This window comes from Sesamum indicum, linkage group LG4 (assembly GCF_026168435.1).
Source record: "Sesamum indicum cultivar Baizhima isolate 11 linkage group LG4, ASM2616843v1, whole genome shotgun sequence".
NCBI classification, from domain to species: Eukaryota; Viridiplantae; Streptophyta; class Magnoliopsida; order Lamiales; family Pedaliaceae; genus Sesamum; species Sesamum indicum.
The window spans coordinates 15,361,249-15,386,540 of record NC_142660.1 but is presented as its reverse complement, the minus strand read 5'-3'; the positions used below and the strand labels follow the sequence as shown (position 1 = coordinate 15,386,540).

The following is a 25,292-nucleotide window of genomic DNA, read 5'->3' as shown; positions in this document are numbered from 1 at the left end:
TAAAAAATTTACATATACTTACATTAAACCTCGGTAAAGAAAAAAAGTAACTATCCCTTAAATTTATATGGCATGAACCAACACTTGTTCAACAATACAATTTGGGAGCAGTCCTTCAGAATCAAACTCAGCATTCCTAGTTAGAGTATGAGCAACTCGTGTTTATAGTTAGAACAACATTCTCTCACTTCTCTTTTCCTGTCAGTTGAACAAAATGAATGGTTAATATTGGTACCCTCGACCCTAATAGCCATTTCAACAGCTATTCATGCAGCAATAGCTTCCGCCTCATTAGCCATCTCATATGATAAAGACCACTTCCCATTTTTCCAAGTTAATCGTCTGCACCAATGCTCTTTCATACCTCTCCAACATCTCCTTTAAGCTTCTTTTGTTGCTTCACAATGGATCAATGAGCATAAAAAATGAGTCATTAAAATACCCCTCCGCAACGCCTCAATTATCACCCAATATCCATACACGTATTTCACCTTTATTATGAGCACAATTAAGTAATTGGATAGAAAATTATAGGGACAAAATTTATACGGTGATGCCTCTTTCTCTTTTGGGTGACCGTCGCTGCTGCTCAGATGTTGGTGGGCGACGGTCATTGTCGCCTATTGGGGCGATTGTTGGCCATCGTCGCCGTCATATATTTATAATATTTTTTAAATTACATACAGTCAAAATAATTTATTTTTATCTATTGAAAATGAATAATTATTAAATTAAGGGACTAATAGGTAGATAGCTAAAACAAATGTTGGGGATGATTTTGAAAAACATAGGATACTTTTGTATATTTTATTAATATAGGGGAATTTTGAGCTAATTTTGTATAATATAGGGGATTTTATGTAATTTATACGAAATTAAATAATAAAATTATCCGAAGCCCCCAACACCGCCTAAACAAATTCAAATCCAGTGGCCCACGCACAAACCCTTCCCCCCTCTCAAGTACTGCCAAACCATTCAAATTTAGGAAGCACAGTCTTCAATCAATGTCGAACAATGGCAACACTCTGTACAACAATCTCTTCTCTTCGCTGATTTCCGACATCAAATCCTATAATGGGATTGATCCTCTCCTCCCTTGGCTCCGGTAATCATTTCTCTCCTCCACACTCAATGACCATTGTTGCAGTAGCATATGTGGATTAATTTCTCTTTTTTTGGCTGAGCAGTGGGATAAGAAAGATGAAGGAGACGCTGCCGCCTCAGCTTCTGAAGGAGAAGCTGCCTCGATTTCTCCAGAAATGCTCCGAGACTTTCCTGACTGACCGCCGTTACTCCAATGATTTGCGATACCTTCGCGTTTGGTTGCAGTTGGTATTTCTTGTCTCCCGGTTGCTGACTAATTAGCTTGATTTTGTTTCAGTTTTGCCTTTCATATTGGTTCTGGTCTTGTTTGGTTTTACCTGCTTTTATTTGGTTTCCGAGGACTGATTTTGTGGACCATGTTAAGAAAGATGACGTGTTTGGTTTTATTTGTGTGCGTCCGGGAACTGGAATTAGGAAGGGTTTGCTCAGATTGAAGAAAACTTGGTGTTTGTTATGAACTTATGAGTGCCTATTAGTAAAGCATTCAATACAATTCTTTTTCTTGTGTCTTTGGGTCAGTGAAATTGAGCTAATGAAGTATTGTTGAAGATTCTAGTCAAATCTTATGGGAGCATTTCTATTTCCAATTTTAGGATTCCAATTCCTTGAAACCGAGCACTGTAGTATGACCATTGATCCAGTGAAATTCAGAGTAGCTTAAACAAGGAATTCTCATAGATTTTCTCCATTGCCTGAATGTAGATGGATTTTGTGGATGATCCAAAAGCAATTCTGAAAACAATGGAGATGAATCAGATTGGGATGAAGAAGTCTTTGTTTTACCAGGCATACGCTCTCTATTATGAGAAATTGAAGAAGTTTGATGCAGCTGAGAAGATTTATCATTTGGGAGTGCAAAAGTAAGAAGTTTTAGTTCATTGTGCCTTTTTTAGATGTAGCAATTTTTCAGGAGACAGGAATGCGATTATGTGCCTCTCAGGCTACGACATGATCTGATAGACTTTTCTACTCTGGGCTTCATCTGTATTGGTTTCCTGTTTTGCACAAGGATTATGATGTCAATGCTACTGAAACGATATGTAACAATGTCTATCGTTTTGAATGTTATATATTCTGTGTGCTCTGCGGTGAGCTCCCAAAGAAACTCAATTGTTTTTCTTGACTCTTGGTTGCTTCAAATTTGTGATGGATAAAATTCTTCATTAGTCTAAATATGATCCTTCTCACTCACTTATCTGGGAAAGTTTTAGAATGATAGGCTTACAATTGCTATGGGTATGACCTTAAATTAATCTAGAGTGACTTGCACTCGAGCCTGACTTGCTTATTATGTATTCTTTAGTAACACCTTGGTTTAGTAAGTTCCTATTTCTATAGTATTTGTTTGTTGTAACTCATCAATAGTACATATCCTTGTCACATTTAACTATTGTTTGGTTAATTTAATCTGTTTTCGCTTATACAGCCTTGCAGAGCCTGCTGATGAGTTGCAAAAGTCATTTGAGCAGTTTCTAAGTCGTATGGAGCGACATAAAAATAAGAGAGTTCAGGTGTTTTATTGATCACATTCTGCATGATACTTCTACCATTGTTGGTAAGATGCCCTCATTATCTAACCATCGCTGCGCATACTGCACTACAGGGAGGGAAAACAAACAGCGAAGTACTGAATCATGAGGTTAGAGGTTGTAAAGAGGACTCACACAGAGTTCATGGTCAGACTGCACATATTTGGAATGAACGGAATTTTCCCGAGACACAAGCTAAATTTGTAAATATTCGTAACAAGATAGCTCCATCACAAAGTTGTCAAACTGAAATGCCAATGAGAGAAGCAAATCATAACCACATGGCAGCAAAATCCTGTAATGTTGGACAACTTGGTGATCAACCTCCTCTAAAGTTGGTAATGAGTGATTCTGGAGTCAATGTAAAACTAGAGGAAGACAAAAGCCGAAGGTTTTGTAGTGATGATACAGTTGTAGTGAAGTTTGTAGATACTGCCATTGTTGGGAAATCTTATGCAGAAGATGCACGACATCATGGTCTTGTGGAACCTACTATTAACACTAAAGAGGCCATGAATGCCATCAACAGCATGTTCCGAGAGCCATTAGAGCCATCAGTTGCTGGGAGGACAAGGAGAAACCAGTCCACTACTAGTAACAATGTGAAAAATGGATTTAATGTTTTCACTGATGAAAGTTTAGAGACTGACTTCCGATCAGCACAGCAGAGAGAAGATCCATCAAGGACCCAACTTAAGGGAGTTGATGTGGATCAGCCTCTGGAGACATCATTTGAAATATATGTTGACAGTGAGGAAACCAATGATGTTAAAGAGAAAGTCAATGAGAAAGGTATACAAGCTCACAATGCAAGCAGTTTCAGTAGGAATGTGTTTGGTAAATCAGATGATCATCCTTCAGACTGTTTTAAAGATCCGAAACCTAGGAGTGTGCACCAAGCTGGACCCCGGGAGGATACAGTTGTTTATAGGTTTGTGGGATCAACCATCTCAGATGAACCTGAAGTGGAAAATGTTTGGCACCATGGCCTTGTAGATCCCACCATTAATTTTAAGGAGGCTATGAAAGATATTAATAGCATGTTTGGAAAGCCAATAGAATTTGTGAGGAAAAGCAGGCCCAAGAAACACGATAGAGCACCTGATGTGAAGAATAATTGTGAAGAGTTTCTGATTCTTCCTGATGATGATGAACCAGAAAACAAAAAGGTTGAAGATGATATTGGTTGCATGTTCCAGAAACCATTAGGGTTTGAAATGAGATGCAACCGCAGGAATTTAGACAAAGAGCCGGATGTGATGAACAACCAGGGTGGGTTTTTGATACTTCCTGATGATGAATTAGATAATCAACAAGATAGCTCCTTGCCGAGCTCATCTACCAGAAATGGTAATGATTTGTTTGAACAAACTCTCTGCACAAAAGAGGCAATGGATGAAATCAACAAACTGTTTGCAATGCCAATGGATTTCTAAAATCCTGTAAGTGAGACATATGTAGTTTCCTGTTGGATTTTCTTCACTTCTTTTAGTTATTTAGTCTTATGCTTTTGATCATATGTTGTTTATTTGACTTAGTTATGATTTATTTTGTTTCTTACTTTCTGTTTGATTTATACCTTTAGTTACATTTTGATTGTGAGATTTTAATACTCGTCTATAGCTTCAAAGCATTATGCAGGTGTACCTAACTGATGAAAAAATTGAGTAGCATTGTACGGAACTTGAAAGTATATTGCAGCTTACAGACTGAAGCTCAGCTTTGGAAAAGTGAATAGGCTCAACAATAAAAAATTGAAATAGAGCATAATCAGTTCTCAAGGTTAAGGGAGCTCATCATCGACTTCTGCCTTAGGAGCACAATGACCTGGCCGAAAAGCCAATGGACCTGCAGCATATATCACAGCCTCATAGTTATTTCCAAAAATTCTCTTGTCTTCATAATGAAGTGGAGCCCCATAGAGTCCATAGTTCACATTTGTGAGGTGGTTACACGTTTGGAGAGGTGAAGACACCAATTTTACTTTGCATGAATGTAGAGGATGGTCCAAGAAAGAATGGCCCATCTTGAAGCCTTTAAGCTCTGCATAGAAGTAACCATTTTTGTCTGTTTCACATGCCTTGTAGTAGCTGACTCGATTTCTGTGATCTTTGCAGATAACACTAATGGTGGCAGCTTGAATAGGCTTGGATCCCTCCACAGTCCATGTTCCATAGTGCTTGCAGCTTTGGCAGTAGACGGTTCCTTCCACCACCACATCAACAGCCTTCTCCGCCACTTTTGGTGGCTGTGGAACTGGTTCATGGGCGGTTGTTGGGTGGATGGCCAGCAAGAGGGATAGGAAAGAAATGACAGCAATGAGTTGGCCGCTTGCCATCTTCTTCAGAAGCTGTGAGGGAGAAGCACTTAGAAGATTGTCTTGTGAAATGCTGAAGTGTGTAATCATACTTGATACTATATATAATTGGTGTCTGGCGTTTGAATCTGAATACATGAGACTCGACGTGGGGACGACTAAAATTGTATTCTGATAACTTGGTTTCCTAATTATTGCCAACGTGACAACCACCTTCATAGCTAATTCAATATTCTGCCTTCATTTTTGATCATGCAGTCCTCCAATTGAACTATCTGAGATCACTATCTATCTATACTTTTATAACACAGCAGCACCATGTTTCTTTGGATCTTCTGACTCTTATTCCAGTCAGTTACGTCACCATATGATTTCATAACTCTCACTTACAGACTATAGTGATTATGACTTGTGAAATGTTTCATCTTTATTGAATTTACTTCAATTCTATTTTATCTTTCATTCTTTATTATACTCATCATTACCCCGGTTTTACGATTTCCAAGGTAGGTTTACAGGGTGCTTGTCTTTTCTTTCTTTTTTTTCTTGTTCATTTATTCAATTAGAATTATTGAATTAGTTCGTTTACATTTGTTTGCTATGCAAGACTAACACACTGATGTTACACAAATCAAATATTCCAAGTCCAAATCTTGAAAAATATCCCCCCAACTAAAATAAAAAGTTAATTTGGAATATTTTTAACTTCAATTTCGTTAAATTGGCCAACAAGATCCAACATTTGTATTCCCAGTCCTATGGAAGAACCCCTTTTTAGGATCTCCAAACACTGAGCCTCAATCAGCCTTTTCCTCTTTGGAAAATTTTCGAGAACATCTGGCTCCCCATTTTAATTTACATATTATACCAAAAATAAGGCAACATCAGAATATATTCACCACATTTATCCCCAGCCCTCTGTATATACACCTCCCATGCCTTCACACACACTAACAAGCACCCACAAATTTCCTCCAAATACATGAAATACAAGTCAGAAACAAAGCTCTCATAATTACATTTTCAACTTCATTCATTTAGCTAGCCTCAGTTGAAAGAATCTCAAGTTCTGCCCACCAAAGTGGTGACAATTTCGGGATGGCTCCGTCAGGTCCGATCCCTGTTATCTCTCTCAAGTGCGCACAAACTTCTCGCATTGTCGGTCTTTGTCTGGGGTTGGGGTTGACACACGTCTTGATCACAGCACCAATCTGTTGAAGTTGATCTTCTTGGTACGTTCTTAGAGTCGGGTCGACCATTTCCCTAAGAGGTTGTCCTCCTCTAAGATAATCCGAGGCCCAGTCTTCAGACGAGTCACTGCCTGCTGAGTATGGGAGCTTACCGGTTATCATCTCGAACATCATGACACCAAAGCTATAGATATTACTTTGGGGACTAGGTTGTCTCTCAGCTGCAGCGCCTTCGTCCCAGAAGACAAAGTCAGAAATTTTGGCAGCGTAATCTTCAGTCAGATAAACGGTCGAGGAAGTCAAGTTTCTGTGGGCTAATGTTGGTGTCAGCTGGTGCATGTGTTCGAGACAGTATGCAATTCCCATTGCTACTCTCAGCCGCATTGCCCAGTCCAAGTGCTCAGCTTCTCTTACTGCAAAGTTCATGAGATATTTAGAGAGATCGAGACCATAATAACTCAACAACTAGAAACGAAGTCATTTTGTGATTGGGGAAAGGGCAGACAACTTTTCAGTTGTATCCGAAGCCAATCAACTCAATGAAAATTTTAAATCTTCTTGTGAGGTAAAATGGAAGTACGATAGCCAATTCAAGTTACTGAAATATGCTCAACAAAAATGTGGCTGTAAGTTATTGTACAAAGAACACCGTATAAATAGAAGCATCTATAACCACCCGAAGAGTTTTACCAACTGGCGAAAAGGACAAGTTGAACAGATAAAAAAATCAAGAGAATTAAAACACTTACTGTGTAGATGCTCAAAGAGAGTTCCGTTGGGAGCATACTCAAAAACCATCATCCTGGTGAAAGGTTCTTCTTCCTCACAATAACCAAGGAGGCTGACGAAATTCTTGTGATTCACTTTGGATAACGTGTCAATCTGAAATGATTCAGATAACACCAAATTAACCCAAAATAAATAAATGAATAAATAAAACCTGCATCATTGCATGAAATCAGCCCAAACAAGACTTATCCTTATATATATGATTTTATGTTTCCAAGCACGCAATTTGATTCATTAAGTTTGAGCTCACTCTAAGTTCCCGATTATTAGAACTTCAATATTTACGAAAACTATCCATAATATAATCACATAAAAGGTACCTTCTTCCTGAACTGGGCTTCCAGATTACTTGACCAGTCCTTTGAAGATGCCACTGCAATAGATGCAACTGCTATCTCAACTCCGCTGGACAATGTACCCTTATATAAAGTACAAAACGATGGAGAACCAATCACATTACTAAAATCTTCACAAGCAGCCTCAAGTTCGGATCTCTTGAGCTTTGGGACACCTGAAACAACAAAGACAGAGCTTAATAACTGAGGATCATTGTTCACTAGGGTTGATCAGAACCAGGAAATTTCGCCTTGTATTTAAAGTTATCGCATTGCTGAACTCTTTCATCGCCTAGTTGCTAATTAATCATGGGTGCCCCATATCAAAATTTCAAATGAAAACTGACCGGCTAACCTCTAGTACCTTCTACTTTCAAGCCACTTGTTTAATCCTAACTACTCTAGTATACATTCGAAAAAGCTATTTATTGCAGACAAACAAAATTCATAATTTCCGTGTAGAATTAAGAGGAAGAAGTACCAGTTACAAATGCTCTCTGCAGCTGTCCACTTAATCCAGTAGCCCAGGGTTTGACAGTAGCAACCTTACCGCTTCGATAAAAGAAAATTCCAATGATCAAAAGTAGAAGCAGTATAGGACCACCTATGGCTGCAGATAGTATGATTTTGTGAGTCCTCCGGGAACTATTTGTTGGTGCATTAGGCCTTTCTGCTGGAGTAAGAAGTGGACGTGGAGAAGTACGGTTAATGGGAGAAGGAGAAGAGGGTGGTGCTGATGGCCCAGGAGATGGAGATGGAGATGGAGATGGAAGCGGAGCTGGAGAGGGAAGTGGCACTGGAGTTGGAGTAGACGGTGATGGGAATAATGGAGCTGGAGATGGAATTCTTCTTCGTGAGGGTTGTGGTGGAGGAAGAAACGGGAAGGCTGGTATTCTCTTAACTGGGGCTTCTTGTAACATCTTTCTTCCTGCTAAGGTTCTTGTTTCCCTTGAATTGCTGTAAAGGAAAAGGATATCATGAATTGAAAAGAAAACAAGATTTTGCATGCCAATGAGGAGGAACATCCAGATACAATAAAAGGAGGAGGAGAAGTGTTTGCTTGTTAGCAATTTACTCTCAGCTTTCTGCTTTGCAAATGTGGCAGTTTCCAAAGCAATAGGCGAACATGCTGGGTAGAAATGCCTTGCTTGCCTTAGTTAAAAGAAAAGGCAAGCATTTCTGATAGCATTGATCATACATATCATTTTTCCACACTGACGAAAAGGACCACAAACATATCAACAAATGGGGAGAAATGCACATTCATGTTTGTTAAGCAGAAGGGACTCACATATTACACAAGGACCATGTAAAGTTTCTGAAGATCACCTAACGGAGCATGATTTGAGTTATCTAAGATGACGTACGATACCAAATTTGGGAAGAACTTCCTGGTAATTAGAACATCAGATGATCAACTAAAAAGACGCTACAGAAGCAAGAAAGTTCTCACAACAACCAGTTTAAGATATTGGGTTAGAATTCATCACACAAGTATATATGGGATTTAATAATAGATCTACTTGGAATTTCATATATCTATCTCAATGATTTATCAGAAACTTGAATGAACATGAAAATTTCCATTTAGAATTATGCCTATGAAAATCAATTAGGAAGGAAGTTGATGTGTGCCGAATATTTTTACCATGAGATTACTAGGCGATTACAAGATGATGCCAGTCGGTGTCTGGATAATAGGTCCTCCTTCACTTGAACTTCAGATAGCTTTTCAAGTTCATAAATTTCAGGATGCATGCTAAGAAGCTCATTGTTGTCCAGCAGACTGGATTAGCAACAAAACACATTGATCAACACCATGAGAAGACATTTTCTCTGAATATCAAGCAAGTTTTATTTCAAGCTTACAGGATCATTGTTGAGAAATTTTTGTCCAGATGGCATGGAAGAGGCCCACTAAAGTTATTATATCCAACATCTAACAGCTCCAAGTCTTTTAAACTTGCAATCTCTTCAGGGATGACACCGGAAAAAGAATTGTTGCGCAAAATTCTGCCAACAATGTCAGGTTAACAAAATTGCCAGAATAAAGAAATAGAAATCAACACAGTTAATCATGGAAACAGGATCGAATTTAATAGTTTCAATAGAAATCAATTTAGTGAATCTTACATAGATTTCATGTGATTTAAGTTCCCAATATCAGGAGCCAGAGTACCCCTCAAGCAGAGATCTTTGAGGTTCCTGCAGATAGTGGTCAAGTAACTATAAATACACAGTTTCCACAACTAAGCTTCCAAATATAAAGAGAATTCTAAATCTCATAGTAGAAAACAAAAATTCACAAAAATTCTTTTAAGGCATCATATCATTTGATAACAAATCCCATCAATTGGATAACTTTTACAAAAATTATGCGACATCCCAGACTCTCCTAGTCGTACAAGGACAAAGATCAACTGGTTGATAACGTGTTAATACAAATCCTGAAGTGAAAACAATGTTTTATAAACCCAGATTGATTCTACAAGAAGCACGTGTTGAAGCACATATGCATGTAAAGTCGAACCTATATTGCCACTTTTGCATATAAATGTACCAGATGCTTCCCCTGGATTAAAAGAGGAACCTTGCAGTTGATCACTAGAGAGACCTAGATCAACAATTGGATCTTTCAACAAATGGTGGTAGGTGTAGAAGAATTGGCATGACTTCCGTTGCTCTTATTCTAGACTGTGCAGCTGTCAAATCAGGATAGGTTGTTACGTCGTTGCCACAGTAGCTGTTGGAGAAATGTGTTGCGACGAATAGGTTCTTTGGCAGTGAACCATAAAAGGGGTTGACTACCCCCGAACCAATTCTTGTGTTAGAATTTGCAGCTATTGCTATTGAATTCCCTGCTAGTCTCAGTGCTAAAGAACCATTAGCAGTAGCAAGAGCAAGATTTAGAATCCACTCAGGGTTTTACATTTAGTGAATGGCGATCTCTCCCATCGAACATAAAAGGAAACAACACCCCCCTTCCTCTCATGTACATTCCTCCGGTCACATGTATAGATCACAACTATACATCAATTGAGATGACAAAGCAAATCCAGGAAGTCCAACCTAATATCTATTCACGGCCCTCCAGGCACTAAGTTCATCTTTGAGTCACTATTGGGCAGAATGCACATTGCAGAAGATATCCACAACAACCATTTACAACAAGCCAACATTTTCTGAATTTTACTTATCCAATATCTACCATAAAAATTATAATGCAACACCTCCAGAGAAATTCTAAATTTTGCTGATTCAAACGATGCCGTTTGCTTACTTATATCTCTACCCCCAGACGATACTCGCCACCCAAACTCCCAAATTAGTAAGTACTTAGCCCTACTAATAAGAGCTTCAGAAACATATATGTATCTATCTATAGGAAATTCATCAATGCAAACACACAAGTATAAAAAAAAAAAAATCCCATGGAGTACAGGTAAAGAAAAAACATCTAAAGACAACCAAAAATAGTTAGCAAACCAAAAAAAACAAAAAGAAGATTTCAGAGACCAATTCAAAATTAAAGAAAGGAGGAATTCCGGGCGACTTACAAAACAACAACATATCCTTCTGAACACTCAACTCCAAACCAAGAACAAGGACTCTCCACTCCTACTTCATCAATCCAATTCGACAGAGCTCCATGAGGATCACTCAAAATCCTTTCTTTAAACCTCAGCAACGCCGCACCTAAGTAATAAACAAAAATCACGGAAAAAAAATTCAAAATTCAAACTTAGTCCCGACATCATTTCTCCGTTTCTCCACTAACCCAAAAATCCCAAACGAGAAAAATCGATATCACAGCATAGCAAATTCAAATAAAGCTCATACCTTCATCATTGAGAGACCAACAAGAACTCAAGTTCAGCAAATAAAGGCAGAAAACAGAAAATGCCGCCGCGAGACGACTTCGAGATCTCCAAAACTCATTCATTTCAACACAAACGAGAACCAGCCCACGAATTTTTCCAACAAGAAACGTAATCAATCCAACGTAGAACAAGATTCTTGAAAAAAAATCCTGCAATCACCTACCCGAGCTGACTCAGCCGAGCCCACAAACTCAGAGAACCCCAAAAGTTGAATAGCGAAGTTGAAAATTTTTAAAATAATGAAAGAATACAGTAGCAAATTGCGCGGTGAAAGAGATAAGGGTCTGAAAAGAGTATTCCAGCCCGATTGCGTGCAAAATAAATACCAAAGACTGGGTCTTGAAAACGCGTATTAGCGTAATAATACAGAACACACCGAAACCTTAAAAGCGGCTTTTGTTTGACTTCAAAAACCAGCAAAACGATAAATAATCTCGAAAAGGGGCTGTTTATTTGGGATGATACACGGACAGATTCGCATGTATGCGCAGATTCAAATGCGGGATGCCGATCCTTGGAAGAATTTTCTCAGGTGCCGCGCCGGCGGGTGACTTTTCAATTGCAGATTCTTGGTTCTACTACAGTAGTAATAAAGCAGTAGAAATTCTCGGATAACTCACTGGCTGTGGTTGTACTGCATGTGTCAGTGTAGAGTGAGAACTGATGTTGATTGTATCAAAATAATAATGAAAATTTTGAATGGTGATGATGTTGAATGAGTAAGATACAAGCAGGTATGGACGAGTTCGTGGTGGGGACAACGTTGCATCAATCTTTCTTGGTTTTTTGTTTTTTCCAGATTTTGGATTTTCATGTTGGGGTGGCTTCCTTGCAAATTCTTTCATTACTGAGTTATCGAATTTTTAATAGTAGCTTTAATTAATTATATGAGAGAGAAAAATGTAAAGTAAATATATAAGTAATTTGATCTTTTTTAAATAATTTTTAGTAATTTTAAACATGCATGAATAAAATATCATTGATAAAATAAACAATCTGATCATCTTGTTAAAAAATAAATATGTTCAGGGATAATTACAATGTTGTCCATTGATGTTTAGTGTAATTATACGTAAATTTTTCGTGATTTAAAAAATTATATCTGGTACCCCTAATGTTTATTTCTTATAATCAATAGATTCCCTCATTAATCAAAATTTATCAAATTTACTGATATTAGCAAAAAGTTAAATTAAAATCTATATTTGTCCCTAATTGACGTATAAACTGACATATACTACCAATTAACGAAAGTTTTTTTTTACTAAACTACCCTTATATATTTTGACACGATAATTCATGTGATGAGGTATATCTACATTCTTATAAGGATATTTTGGTCAAAAAATATATGTTTGATAGAATTAAGTCAATTTGAGAAATATGAATTTTCATTCAATTTTTTTTTCCCTAATATCAACAAATTTAGTAAATTTTTGACTAATTAATGAATCTATTTGTTAAATAAAAACAAATATAGAGTACTAGATTTAATTTTTAAATCACATAAGATTTATAAGTAATTACACCAAACCTCATGATACGATAGTATAATTATATCATATGTTTAAGTATATGTTCAAAATCAATTATTATAAGCATCTCTCTCTTAATTATAGTACAGATAATTTTATGTTTTATATATACTTTGATTTGCTTATGAAGTGGAATAAATAAAATGTTGTTTGAAATAAATGCTGTAAAAACTCTTTTTATACAACTCAAAATTTTTAAAAAATACAAAAAAAAAAAAAAATTAAATGTCCGACACCGTGTCCTTTTTTCTTTTTATATGTTTGGACCAACAGATGCCATGTTCAAAGTGCATCCATATCCAACACATGTCCGCCACACGTTAAATAAATTTTTAAAATTTTCATGCATTATACATTATATTTAATACTTTTCACAAATATATATGTACTAGTTTTTTTCAATTTTGCACACGTATCGAGTGTGTCGACTACTAATATGATATAATTACTTTTCATACATGAAATAAAATGCATGATCAAGCTAACCTTAACCAATTTTTTCTTCTTTTGGAGTGAAATTGGGTTTAACTTCTTGATTCATTTATATATATTATTTTTTAATAAAAACAGAAAAAAATATGTTTATTTATATCATTGAATATTATTATTATTTTTAAAAAAAATAATGTTACTGAGTGGGTGGAAGGTAGATATTATCAAGGAAAGATGGAATAGACAATACAATTGTGTGGATACCCTAAGCAAAGAGATAACCTTTGAAAGGCACAGAAAAATTCAAAAATAAAAAATAATAATAATTAAATAGAATAAAAATGTAAGAGGCAATCCTGACAAAGCTGAGGTTCCATAATCGAGAGGTTATATTCATGAATTTGAGTCTCACAATAATTGAATTATTGTAATAATAGTTATAGATTTAGTTATGTATATTTGATATTTATAATTGAAAAATATCAATTGTCCATAATTAAAATTGATGATGTAATTATTATTAATTCATTAAAAAAGAATAAAAATATAAGAAATAATCCAGAATTAAACTTTGATACCATAAACTTTTATATATAATCTTTTCGTTGTTAACTATTTAATTTATTAAGAAAGTATTATGATGAATATTTTGGTCAAAGCTAAAATCATAATATAGATTAATTTAACGCAATCCAAACTTAAGTAACCATAATTAATTACTCCATTTATCTTTTTTTTTATTTCATTCAATTCAATAAATATAATAAACATTTAGTTAGTTTTAACACTTTTAATCTCATACCATATGAGATTTAATACTTTTATTACCTAAGTTATTATTACATCAATATTCCTTAACCTATGGTTTATTTACATAAATATAGTCAAAATATGAGTTTCCGTATTGATCTACACCCCCTGATTTATGGTCCATTAGAAACATCAACATTATTTATACAAACCACCCTTACTTTTTAAAAAATTACACATAAACACCCCCAAAATATCAATGTCATTACACAAACTATATTAGTTGCCATAATGGTTTTTATGATTAAGCAACTCATATGAGTGAATTGTGTAAATAGATCATAGATTAGGGATTGTAAATATAACTATCCCCAATTTTTACTTTCTTTTCTAAAAATAAATTTTACCAATTTTACCAATAAGTTACAAAAATTAATAGACAAATACATGTGACTTTTAATTTAAATCAAATCAATTTAAATAATTCAAAAGCAAAAATTATAAATCAAAACCGCTAATTTAAAAAAAAAATTAACAGCCTTGAAAATTTTCAAAGGATCAAGCCTGAATATTCTTGAATCAGTCCGTTTTTTTTATATCGTAACTTTTTGTATTTTATTTAATATTTTATTTTACTGATGAAAGTAAAAATATAAATAATTTCTTTAATATATATATATATATATATATATAGCAGAGGTTATAGATAAAATAATTTACAGGAAAATATAAAATTACAACAAATTATGGAAGTAGGTTGCATGAACAGACCGGTTTTCTCAACATATTTATTTAATTGTAATAAATGGGTAGGTGGTGCAGTCCGTAGCCATTTTCTTTGACACAGCATTCTAAATTAGAAAAAGAATAAAATGATTTTTGATATATTTAAATCGATGAATTTGAATATAAGTGTTTTAAATTCCTAATAATGATTTTTAAGATTTATTCGTATAATTTTATATTAGAAAGAATTTCAAATCATTCGACCCCTACTTTCCATTATACTTATAAAGTATTAATAATTTTTTTAAAATTCTCTTAGCAAAAAGTCATTTGAAATAGTTCGCTCAAATATAATAAAATCCTTTCACCCAAATGTAATTTTTTGTCCCCTTTTTTTTGGGTAAAATTATGATAAGTTGTCTGGAATTTTGCCGTAATTACGAGTACCTCGTTGTTGTTTACCATATGATATTTGATAAAATTATGTAATTTTTGATTGGATGTTTGCATTATCAACTTTGTCCCTGTTATATTTTTTTAAAGAAAAGAATATAAAAAAAATTGGACGATGTGGATGAAAAAAATTGAAATATTATAAAATAACTATCCACTTAATCGATAAAAAAATTTAATTTTCTAAAAAATTAAGTAAGATTATAATTCATAATACACAAAAATATTTTGATCCATTGATCATAAAAAAATGAATGATAAAGAAGAGTAATGAATTCGATTGACAACAAATATATATTTATAATTATATCAAATTTTAAAAAAACACATCATAAATTGTTTATTTATGTTTTATAACTACCTGAAAAATGGGCTATTCAATTGGGCTTAAAGAGGTATTGACTTGTAGTCTACTCTATTAGTTATGTCAGTGTGTCAGTGTCTTGAATCTTGACAAATCACCTCAAATTGAGTGTTGCGCTTGGACAAAGACGTCATACTATTTTTTTTTCAAAAAAAAAAAAAAGTAATAATATAGATAAATTACACTAAGACATTCTGAAATTTAAGTTAAAATATACAAATATTTTTTATTTTTTATAATATAAAAAATATTTTTTTTGAGGTTATAATTATAATTACAATACCTATCAGAGACAAAGCTTACACCGACACCCCTAAGAGGTTTAGCTGTAATTTTATAAAAAAGCAGAAATATTTATGTATTTTAGTTTAATCTCAACGGGTGTTAATGTAATTTATCCCAATAATAAATTATATTTTTCAGTAGATGGAGATATTAAAAATAAATTAAAGATATTAATAATTTAATAAAATACATCAACAGGCAATAAATAAACAATAATGAAATAGTAATAATAGACAAAAGCACGAAATCGATAAAAAACTTGAATATATATGTTGAAGATCTCTATAGAATCAGTCCTGTGACGTCCGATCCACACTACCCTCAAATGTTAAGCAAATGTCTCATCACCGACAAGCTTAGAGGAGTTCAAATCTAAAATTTAAATTTTATTATTTCCCTAAATCATTAATGTAATTTATTTTCGACTCCAGATCTATTTTTTTAAAAATAAAAAATAAAAATCATTAGATCGCAATTCTTTTTCCCAATTTTGATGCCGAATCATTTATTGTGATGGAGAATTTTGCACCAATCGACCAACCATCGTGCCCCGTGGGCTATGGCAGCCATGCAAACCGCTCCCTTGTGTCATGGAAATTTTCTCAGATCATTCGTTCAAGTGATAAGATTAAGATCTTGTGATTGCAAATTCTAATAATTCATCTAGTTCATAATGTATATATACATATAATTGTGTGTGTGTGTGAATTTTTAAATTTATCGTTCCAAGTACAATATATGTTTCATAATGGATCTGGAGGAGTTATAAGTTACTAGTCACCACTTCTCTACCAAGAAATATTCACTGTGTAGGAAAAACACAAACATGTGCTATTAGTGCAGAAGTTGAATGGTTTTAAACGGTCGTTGAGTTGTCTTTTATTCTGAATGAATTGGGATCAATTAAACCAATTTGTGTCCATACAATTTTCAGTGGACCAAAAATGTGTTTGCCAAATGAAAACCACCTAAGTTGACTTAAGGGCAGATGACAAAATGCAGCTGACTTCAGGGGCAAAAAAATTCTATTTTATTTTAGTTAACAATATACGAAAATCTGCTGATATGAAGAGAAGATGAAATGCGAAAACAATCGATCACTAAGATGACTGTATCCTTCTGAATACAGAAAAAAAAAAAAAAAAAGGAAAGTCCTGGAGGCAGTAATATTTTTTTGTTCAATTATGAACATCCATCTCCAGCAGCATCAAGTGTTTTTCCAACAATGACAATTTGATCAGAGAACATTAACATATAATGGACTGTGAAACAGGATGATCAGTATAAGGAAGACGGCTATGCTTAAAGCTAGTGATATATATTAAACACCTTACTTGTTACAGCTAGAAAGTATCTGCGTCAAATTCCTCCTAGTTCATTTTACATCTTTGCACCTCTGGAGATTAGTATGTCTCCATATGGTACCTTTTGTTCGACCCTAATGTAGTCCCGTGTAGCAAGAACTGTCACATAAATCAGCAACATCATTCGGATACAGTAAAGATTGATGTTGTAATTGTAGCAATTGAAAAGTCAAGTGAAGATGAATACCACAAGTCTGATAGAAAAGACATGCTGCTCGTTTTTTGTTCATCCCAAAAGCTAACTGCTTTAGGGATTCTGCGTTGGCGGATTCCGGTGTGTCAAAGTGAGTCTTCAAGTGCCTATATTGATCAGGTCCCACATGCAAATATCTTAGTTTGGTTTTGTTTTTTAAGTTTTATATGCAATAACTAAGGGATAAGGTCTGTGGAAACTTTAGGAAGAAGCTTACATTCTGATGGAATCAGTTATCTGGTCAAGTGGCTGATTAACAACCGGATGCTTTTGTGTTTGGGTTGGTCCAGTTTCTACCAGAAGATCTGCAATAATTAACAAGATTCACCAAGTTTTTATATATGGAGGCAAACTGGCAATGAGTTGCAATTTGACTAAAGAAAAAACCAATTAATGATCAGTTACCATTATCTGGTGATAAACCATTTTCAGATAGCCTAGCTAACTTAAAGTTTGGATCAGAATGCTGCCACGAGGGCTCCTCCGCCACAGGGTCAAGGCCATTTCCACTGTTCCTGGAAGCGGACAGGGGTCTTTTCTTGCTGGACCTGAACCATGTGAATCCAATAATTAACAAAGAATTCCATTGTTTGGTGGAATTATTTGGTGTTGAAAATTTTGTACGCCAATGATTAATGTGTTTTAGCATAATATCGATGCAATACATCTGCAAGACTTGCACTGATTAACCTCACCGTCCTGAATTGATGTCCGAATTGTGTGAGAAGAAACCATGCCCTGACCCTGAGCTGGGAATTGACCTTATCTCGTCACCTATGGCATTATACATGAAAATATTTGTTCACTGGGAAGTAGAAAAGAAAATAAATACAGGACATCAAACACTAGTATACCAGAATTTCCGGGGGTAGCCATCAGATTGGCCTTAGATGCACTCATTCCATTAGCCTCTTTTTCTCCCAATCCATTGTTTTTAAGGTTGTTCCTGAACTCCTCCATTAATATCTCTGGTGGCATCTCAGTGTCATGGGCATTTGCTCGTTGCTTCTCAATGGAAATTCCCATTGATTGGGATCCAATTCTGCTGTGAAAATCTTCAAAAGGCTTCATCATTCAAGTTCTTAATTAGGCAAATGATAGGTTTCTTTTTCAGAACATTACTAAGACAGAGAGTAAGGGTGGCTTACATCTCCCATTGGTTCCATAAAATGCATTCTTTCTGGTGGAGATGATGATGATGGTTCTGGTGGCTGAAGATGAGAGCTTCGACCTGTGAGAGTACAGAAACTTAATTGTTTGAATTTTTTCTTTCAATAGGAATCATGCATGCGGAGTAAAGAAAATCTGACCAGAAGGTGAATCATGTGGAGGTTGGGTACTTCTCATCCACATTTCCAGAAGGGCTGCCGGATAATGAACTTGTCTATTTCCACTCGTAACTAACTTCTCCACCAGTACAACAGAAGGCAGGCCCATGAGAGTGGCTATCTTCATTGTAGACAAGGCATCTGTGGGAAGCTGCATATTGACTCTAATGTCATTCATCTTTAGACTACTTGAACTAAGTCCAAATAAAGACAAAATGATGCTAGTAATGATGCATTCTTTTTAGCATATCATATCAAGCCAACAAGGAGATACATTTTTGCTCATGACACTCCTCTACTTGGACGCCTTTTCTTAGCTTGGGCGTTGGAGAACAACGTAGTCCAGAGGTGCATGTCAGCAAGTTAGGGACAAACAAAGAAAATGCACAAGTATCACCTTTTGTTTCCTTCCTCTTCTTGAGACAATATCAGAGGAATTCTGAAGCCAAGATTGATATATTGGACCAGGGATGATGTTTTGGTCAAAGTCCATTGCAAGAGCTGCAGGTCTTCTGGCCCTCCTCCGAGAGGGCCTTGGCCTCATGTGATCCCGCTAAAGCCAAAATTATACATGAACACTCTGGAGTCAATACATCATGCTTGCACTGCATTGATTTACATGCATATTGGTACCTGATTTGCTCCCTTGCTTTCTTTGGAATGCGGCTTGTCTTGTTCCTCAGGTTGTTGTTCCTGGATTCCATCAGCTGCAAGAACTCAGAACATCAGAATAATGAAGTCAGACTGACATTCAGGTGATGCATTCAGGAGGAGACTAAGAATGTTTTGGCATCACAAAGTTCTCTGCGCCCAAGGACTAACACATTAGCAATTCAGCAATTGATGATACAGAAGCAACTAATAAAACACAACCCCATCTTATCAGAGTCTGTAAATTTTGAAAAACAGCAATTGGAGATCTAAAATATTGGTAACGGATAAGGCCCTGAATTGGGTTTATTTGATTTCATTTTTTGTTTTTCCTTTAATTTTGTCTTTCGGCTGAATTTATGTTTGCATGCAATATACAGCGTAATGGTTCGGAGCCTACGAACTGCAATGCTGTCTGCTGGCTGTATACTGTCTCTTCTGCTTTTCTATAATTGATTAAGTACTGGAGCAAGCTGGCCAAAGATTCATCAAGACTAACTTCTTTATCCTCTGTCACATACTTGCAATCTTGAAAATGAAAACCATTTATACATCAATTCTGTTTCTTGATGTAAGTTTGACAACTGCCAAACTAATGCTGGTATCACAGTAGTGAATGAAGATAAGCAGAATGGAAATGGAAATGGAAATGGAAATGGCCCCTCCGATCCAACTATTTATATTAAAAGGATACCAGCAAAAATCATTTGTTCCTTACATTTATGGAGTTCCTCTTGACGAGGTGGTGATGGTATGAGACTACTTGGGAACTCAGTGTTTTCAGGTGGAGTGAAATTCAGTTGGGTCTCATTATCTCCTTCAATATCAAACCTGTCACAGCACTCCAGAGTAACTTCAATATAGGATAAGGGAAATAAAATTGTACCAGTCATTGTACCCCAATACCCAAATCAACAAATGACAAGTAGCTCGATGTGCAATTGTAGACATTAGATTATAACAGAGACATCTAAATTAAAGTTTCCATTCACCTTTCAAAGCAATTGAATGTAGTGGTATTAGCCTGATATGAATCATAATTATCAAATAACGTAATATTAGCAGCATCAGCTGCAATAAAAATGGATGGGGACGGAGGGTTAGTTGATTTATACGACTTAAAAACTGGGAAACAAATGGCAAGCAAAATGATGGTGTATTCAAGTAAATCAATAAAAAAGTGATGCCCATATTTAAAGGGAATCACATATACCTTGATGGTGATCCTGGTTTAGATCACCCTGCAGATTTGAATCTAAATAAGGGTCATCCACGTTGTCCAGTCTCTGTACACGAGCAAGTTCTACATTAGCATCTCAGGCACTGTAATTTCGTCAAAATATGATTTATGGAAGTTGTAAGCATTCACAAAGATGGCACAATTACTTGCAGTTTTTCCATAACTGGCTCGTATGAAGCAAATGAGCCGCTTTAAATTTTGGGACAATTAATGGTTTCACATTAGCCAAAGAGAGTATGAGGCATTTCCAGTTGAAAGGATACTATATCTTAGTATTACCAAGCTGAGAAATAAGCCACTGCACCTCCAACTTCTCCAAAACATTTCCATGTTTAGAGGTGAAACATTTTACTAACTAGCTAATAGTAAGAACCTAATTGAAGTACCATGGAAATATACGAAGTATGCTGAAAATCCATAATGGTGGTTGCATCTGAATATGGAAGTGGTTGCTCAATCTCACCGAGGTCTTCGTCATGATTTGGTGGCAATGTAATAGCTTCATATCTACAAAATTTAAACATGGGAAAAGAAAAAGGGAAGGTTAAAAATCGAGGCCTATCAGCTTTCTGAGGACTAGTACTATATTAACCACTATCTTTGCCAGCATCTGAACTACTGCCACTGACTTCTATGATAGCTTTGTTTCATTAATGTTCCATGAATAGAATCTTGAAGTATCTATAACTAGGAACATGCATCTCTGGTGGCATTTTGTGAAATGATCCAATATCAAATTTCCATCAAATTCTGCTACATTAATATACAAAGGTTTAAGGCTCATTGAGAACATTGTTAATAAAGACGATGAATGACTCACTTGGCTTGAGATTTGCCCTTCGGAAGTCTGGTTAAATCCGACGGAGCACTTTTAACCTTCCAAGCTTCATTTATTTCCACCTGCCCAAAATAGAGATAGTAGTACTTCAATATTCTAAAGCAGCAAATCCTAATTGCCACCTATTGCGTCATGGATTGACAGTATGGAGAGAGTTGATGTTCTTACCAACAGTCGGGTGACATCATCTGTGAAGCAACACCATAAAAGAATCATTTCAGAAACTGGTGTTTGTATCAGAACGAAAGTGGGAACAAAATTTTGACAAGATCAAAATTAATGGTAGCTTACCATAGAGGAGTTTTACTTTTCTTTCATAAACAATTACAACTCCACCTGAAATATTCATAAAAAAGGAATGCCAACATTCTGGTAATAAAAATTTAATAACAGAAACTTAAACGAATAAATGAATGACATACCCATGAGAATTCCCGACAGTCTGAGAGCCATAGGAACTGAAGGATTTAAAATCTGTTCACTGTAACAAAATCAGCTAGAAATTAGCGATGTACAGTAACTTCAATTTCTTATAAGTTCTGGATGAACACAACTACCAGATTTTGATAATGTTGAGCTTGTCAAGCTTTCTTCGGTGTATCTTTGCATGCATCGTCGCGGCCATCCTTCAAACGCACCCACCCACACACACAGAAGTAGAATAAAATTCATGGTCTGGAGCTTGCAGTACCAAAACATCTTAAAGAAAGGCCAAAACCCGATAAATCGTCAAAGAAAAACTAGATTCACCACAAAACATATCCAATTTTCTGCTCTAGATATCTCAACAGAGTCTTATAATCAAGAATCAAAATGTTCAAGTTAATACCACCCGCCAAAAAGCAGAGTAAGCGAAAGCTAAGAAAAAAGACTACAAAACCACACCCCCAAAACAATCACCACGAACTCAAATCCAAGACAAAAAACTCACACAACGTAGACAATTTAACCAAAGCCAAATACTCAAAAACCAAACAGAGTATAATTCATTTTATCGCGCGATAAAACGATCAAAGTCTTTCTCCATGGTTATGCTTCACAGAGCTTAAATTAACTCTCCGCTCTACCTTAAATCATGATATTTGAAAGAGTACCAGTACGAGAAACTTGTTCCTATCTATACATGCAAGCATATACACGCGGAGAAGTAAAAAATACCATATCTGTCCCAGCGGAGCTTTGCGAGCTAGTAGCTGGTGAGAGTAAAACATTTTGATCCGATTGCCGATGAAATCGGAGACCCCGAGCGAAACGCAACTACAAACTTGTGTGAATGTAGAAAGAGAGAGAGAAGCAAGTCGCCGTATGTATAAATAGGTTATGCAGACCGTGTGCAGTGTAACGAACTGAGTACCCGCCAAGCAGAGAGAACTTTCTGCATGTGGGGGACAATGTGGAAGGGGTGTTCTTTGCGCTACAATTACATATCGATGCACGAACTTTTGTGTGCTACTCTCTAAATTAAGGCCATTTACACGAATCGGTCAATTTGTCTCAATTGTTCGTTTATTTTCCTAACGCCCATTAGAGATACTTACCTAAGCCCGATAAGATTTTTCTATCAAAATCACACCTCATTTTATCAAATTAATCATAAAACAAATGAAATATATTTGTTACGACTTAAATCAAATTATATATTAATCACATTGTAAATATGTTATATTTATTATATAATTAATTTAAATTCAATCAAAATCGTCTGAATTAAAGTTTCCCAAATTGGGTATTGTGGTAGATAAATTTTGACGAAAGCCATAATATAATCTAGCCCATTTGGGCATATTATAATCCCTTCAGGCCCATGTGTAAAGGTAATCGCTTGAATTAGGAGTAAACGTAAGGTGAGTTGGATCAATTTAGATAATTTTTCGATTTAACTCAATGTTTGTAGTTTTTGAATGGGCCCAAGCCAACCTTCACAATCATCAAAATTTTATTTTACGGTCCAATTGGGCTAGGGTGGTTTTTTTTCAATTTTTTTTTTTAATATAGTATCAATCACCTGTAAATTATATTATTATTTTGTGAGAATTTATGCATTTGTTACAATTACATTATCATAATAAATGTATTTTTAAATGCTATTGCATTTTTTATTCTATTTATATGTGCTATATGTATTTTTTCTTCTTAACTAAACTAAATACTATAATCTTTTCTACGCAATATATATATATATATAATATAATAAAACATAAGTACAATATAATTTGAAATAAAAAAATTAATCCGTAGTTAAATGGGGTGCTTGCAACTTGGGAGTTAGTTTAGGGGTATAATGTATTTAGGATAAATTATATTTTATTATTTGAATTATATCCATTTTTACACATTTGCGAAATTTGTACATTACAATATATGACCGGTATTTTACTGATTTTTACTGAAAAAACATCACATGCTTGCATATGTAAAAAATATCACATCACATAACCCTTAAACATCATATGTACACTACATGTGATGTCTTCTTGAAAAAAAAATTGGTAAAAAAATAGTTATAAATGACAAAGTGCAAAATTTCGTAAAGTTGAGATGATAAGTTGATACGAAAAAAGTTTAGATGCCAAATTGTAAAAACGATTATAATTTGAATGATAAAATATAATCAACCCATGTATAATATAAATAATAATTAAAATAAAAATATATTTATTTATATATATTTTTATTAAAATTTATTATTATTACTTTTTTTTATATACATACATATATTATATATTTTCAATTATTAATTTTGTAAACTAATAATATACATCATTTTACAATACTTTGACATGACATCGTAAAAAATTCTTAACCAATAAAAAATTAAGCAAAGTCCCTTCAAATGTTGGACATTTCCATCTCCTACTCTAAAGGCAGGAAGGCAGATCACAGGTCAGGCATTATCAATTTTATTTAAATAAAAAATGAAATTACCGACAATAAAAAAGTGAGATTATCTGTATTAAATAAAAAATATATTAACTTGACACCACTGACAATTTCATTAACTAGTTCAAATATATTTTCATCTCATACAAATGTCTAACAAAATTGAAAACAAACATTTCCCATTAAAAATTAACAACTAAAAATTGAAAATAAAGACACAAACAAACATAATGTAATCTTACATTTATTTTCATTTATCAATTGATTTTTAAATTAGTCAAAATTTACCGACTTTAATAATATTAGTGAAAAAATTGAATTAAACAATCATATTTATCATAAGTTAACTTTTTAATTATTTTTGAATAAAAGTTTATACTTATTCTAAATTAACTTATTATTATATTGATATTTTTTTAAATAATATATATAAAGTTAACATACAACTGATTTAAGTTTACGTAAATTGATTCGATTAGAAGTTGCCATAAAAATAGAAGGTAATAAAAGGAAACTTTTCACTATGTTTGTTTTTATTTTCAAATTATTTTCAAAACAAGTTAAAACATACTCAATGTTTGTCATCATTCAAAACACCTTATTTAGGTGTTTCTGAATGTTTTAGCATAAATACATATATATATACACACACATATATATATAAAAGACATGATTTGAAAATGAATAGTAACTTTTGTCTCCCAAAACACAACAATAAACATATAATACTTATTTTAAATTATCTAAAAAAAAAAATCAAACATACATACTATATCTAACACACACTTATTTATCTTTATTTTTTTCTCTCTCTATCTCCATAAAACACAACAAAAAACGAATCCTATTATGATAGGCTTTGTTTGATTTTATGTTTTCGCTTTTTCCAAGATAAGATAAAACATTCTCAATATTTTTTGTTGTCCACACCTTATATGTATGTTTTTTTATTTTTTAATTTTCTATATATAATATATATACACTTATATATATAATATAAAAAAGACATGATTTGACAATAAACAGTAATTTTTATTTCCAAAAAATACAACATTAAACATACAATATATATATATTTATATATCAAAGATATATAAACAAGATA

General features: G+C 34.2%; 4 protein-coding genes across 6 annotated transcripts; 1 reads left to right on the top strand and 3 right to left on the bottom strand.

The window, feature by feature from the left end:
- Positions 1-926: 926 nt before the first annotated feature.
- Positions 927-5,206, top strand: LOC105160865 (Mad3/BUB1 homology region 1). 3 transcript variants are annotated; one of them, XR_016065078.1, is made up of 7 exons: positions 927-1,108; positions 1,191-1,335; positions 1,810-1,967; positions 2,534-2,618; positions 2,711-4,078; positions 4,260-4,601; positions 4,754-5,206. XR_016065078.1 is itself a non-coding variant. In XM_011078363.3 (6 exons), the coding sequence occupies exons 1-5, from the start codon at positions 1,008-1,010 to the stop codon at positions 4,070-4,072; spliced, it is 1,851 nt and encodes a 616-aa protein (XP_011076665.1). In that variant the 5' UTR covers positions 927-1,007; the 3' UTR covers positions 4,073-4,078; positions 4,754-5,206. The 3 variants fall into 3 exon arrangements, 2 of the variants coding, with proteins under 2 accessions (XP_011076665.1, XP_088735504.1); XM_011078363.3 differs by lacking the exon at positions 4,260-4,601; XM_088879378.1 differs by having other exon boundaries at positions 4,260-5,206.
- On the bottom strand, positions 4,310-4,974 carry LOC105160974 (non-classical arabinogalactan protein 30). Its single transcript, XM_011078521.3, has one exon. The coding sequence runs from the start codon at positions 4,972-4,974 to the stop codon at positions 4,420-4,422; it is 555 nt and encodes a 184-aa protein (XP_011076823.3). The 3' UTR covers positions 4,310-4,419.
- A 571-nt stretch (positions 5,207-5,777) lies between the features above and the next one.
- On the bottom strand, positions 5,778-11,906 carry LOC105160864 (putative inactive receptor-like protein kinase At3g56050). The gene is made up of 9 exons (XM_011078362.3): positions 11,108-11,906; positions 10,825-10,963; positions 9,401-9,472; positions 9,137-9,280; positions 8,916-9,053; positions 7,749-8,224; positions 7,253-7,443; positions 6,893-7,025; positions 5,778-6,556 (listed from the first exon to the last, which is right to left on the bottom strand). Exons 1-9 carry the CDS (start codon positions 11,208-11,210, stop codon positions 5,991-5,993), a joined length of 1,962 nt encoding a protein of 653 aa, XP_011076664.1. The 5' UTR covers positions 11,211-11,906; the 3' UTR covers positions 5,778-5,990.
- A 4,802-nt stretch (positions 11,907-16,708) lies between these two features.
- Positions 16,709-22,629, bottom strand: SYN1 (Rad21/Rec8-like family protein). The gene is made up of 20 exons (XM_011078361.3): positions 22,466-22,629; positions 21,865-21,933; positions 21,730-21,788; positions 21,599-21,643; positions 21,476-21,495; positions 21,290-21,369; positions 20,856-20,976; positions 20,443-20,515; positions 20,222-20,300; positions 19,948-20,060; positions 19,212-19,285; positions 18,976-19,131; positions 18,561-18,729; positions 18,399-18,481; positions 18,105-18,315; positions 17,946-18,024; positions 17,656-17,798; positions 17,468-17,555; positions 17,245-17,357; positions 16,709-17,156 (listed from the first exon to the last, which is right to left on the bottom strand). The coding sequence occupies exons 1-20, from the start codon at positions 22,516-22,518 to the stop codon at positions 17,074-17,076; spliced, it is 1,911 nt and encodes a 636-aa protein (XP_011076663.1). The 5' UTR covers positions 22,519-22,629; the 3' UTR covers positions 16,709-17,073.
- Between the last annotated feature and the right edge of the window lie 2,663 nt (positions 22,630-25,292).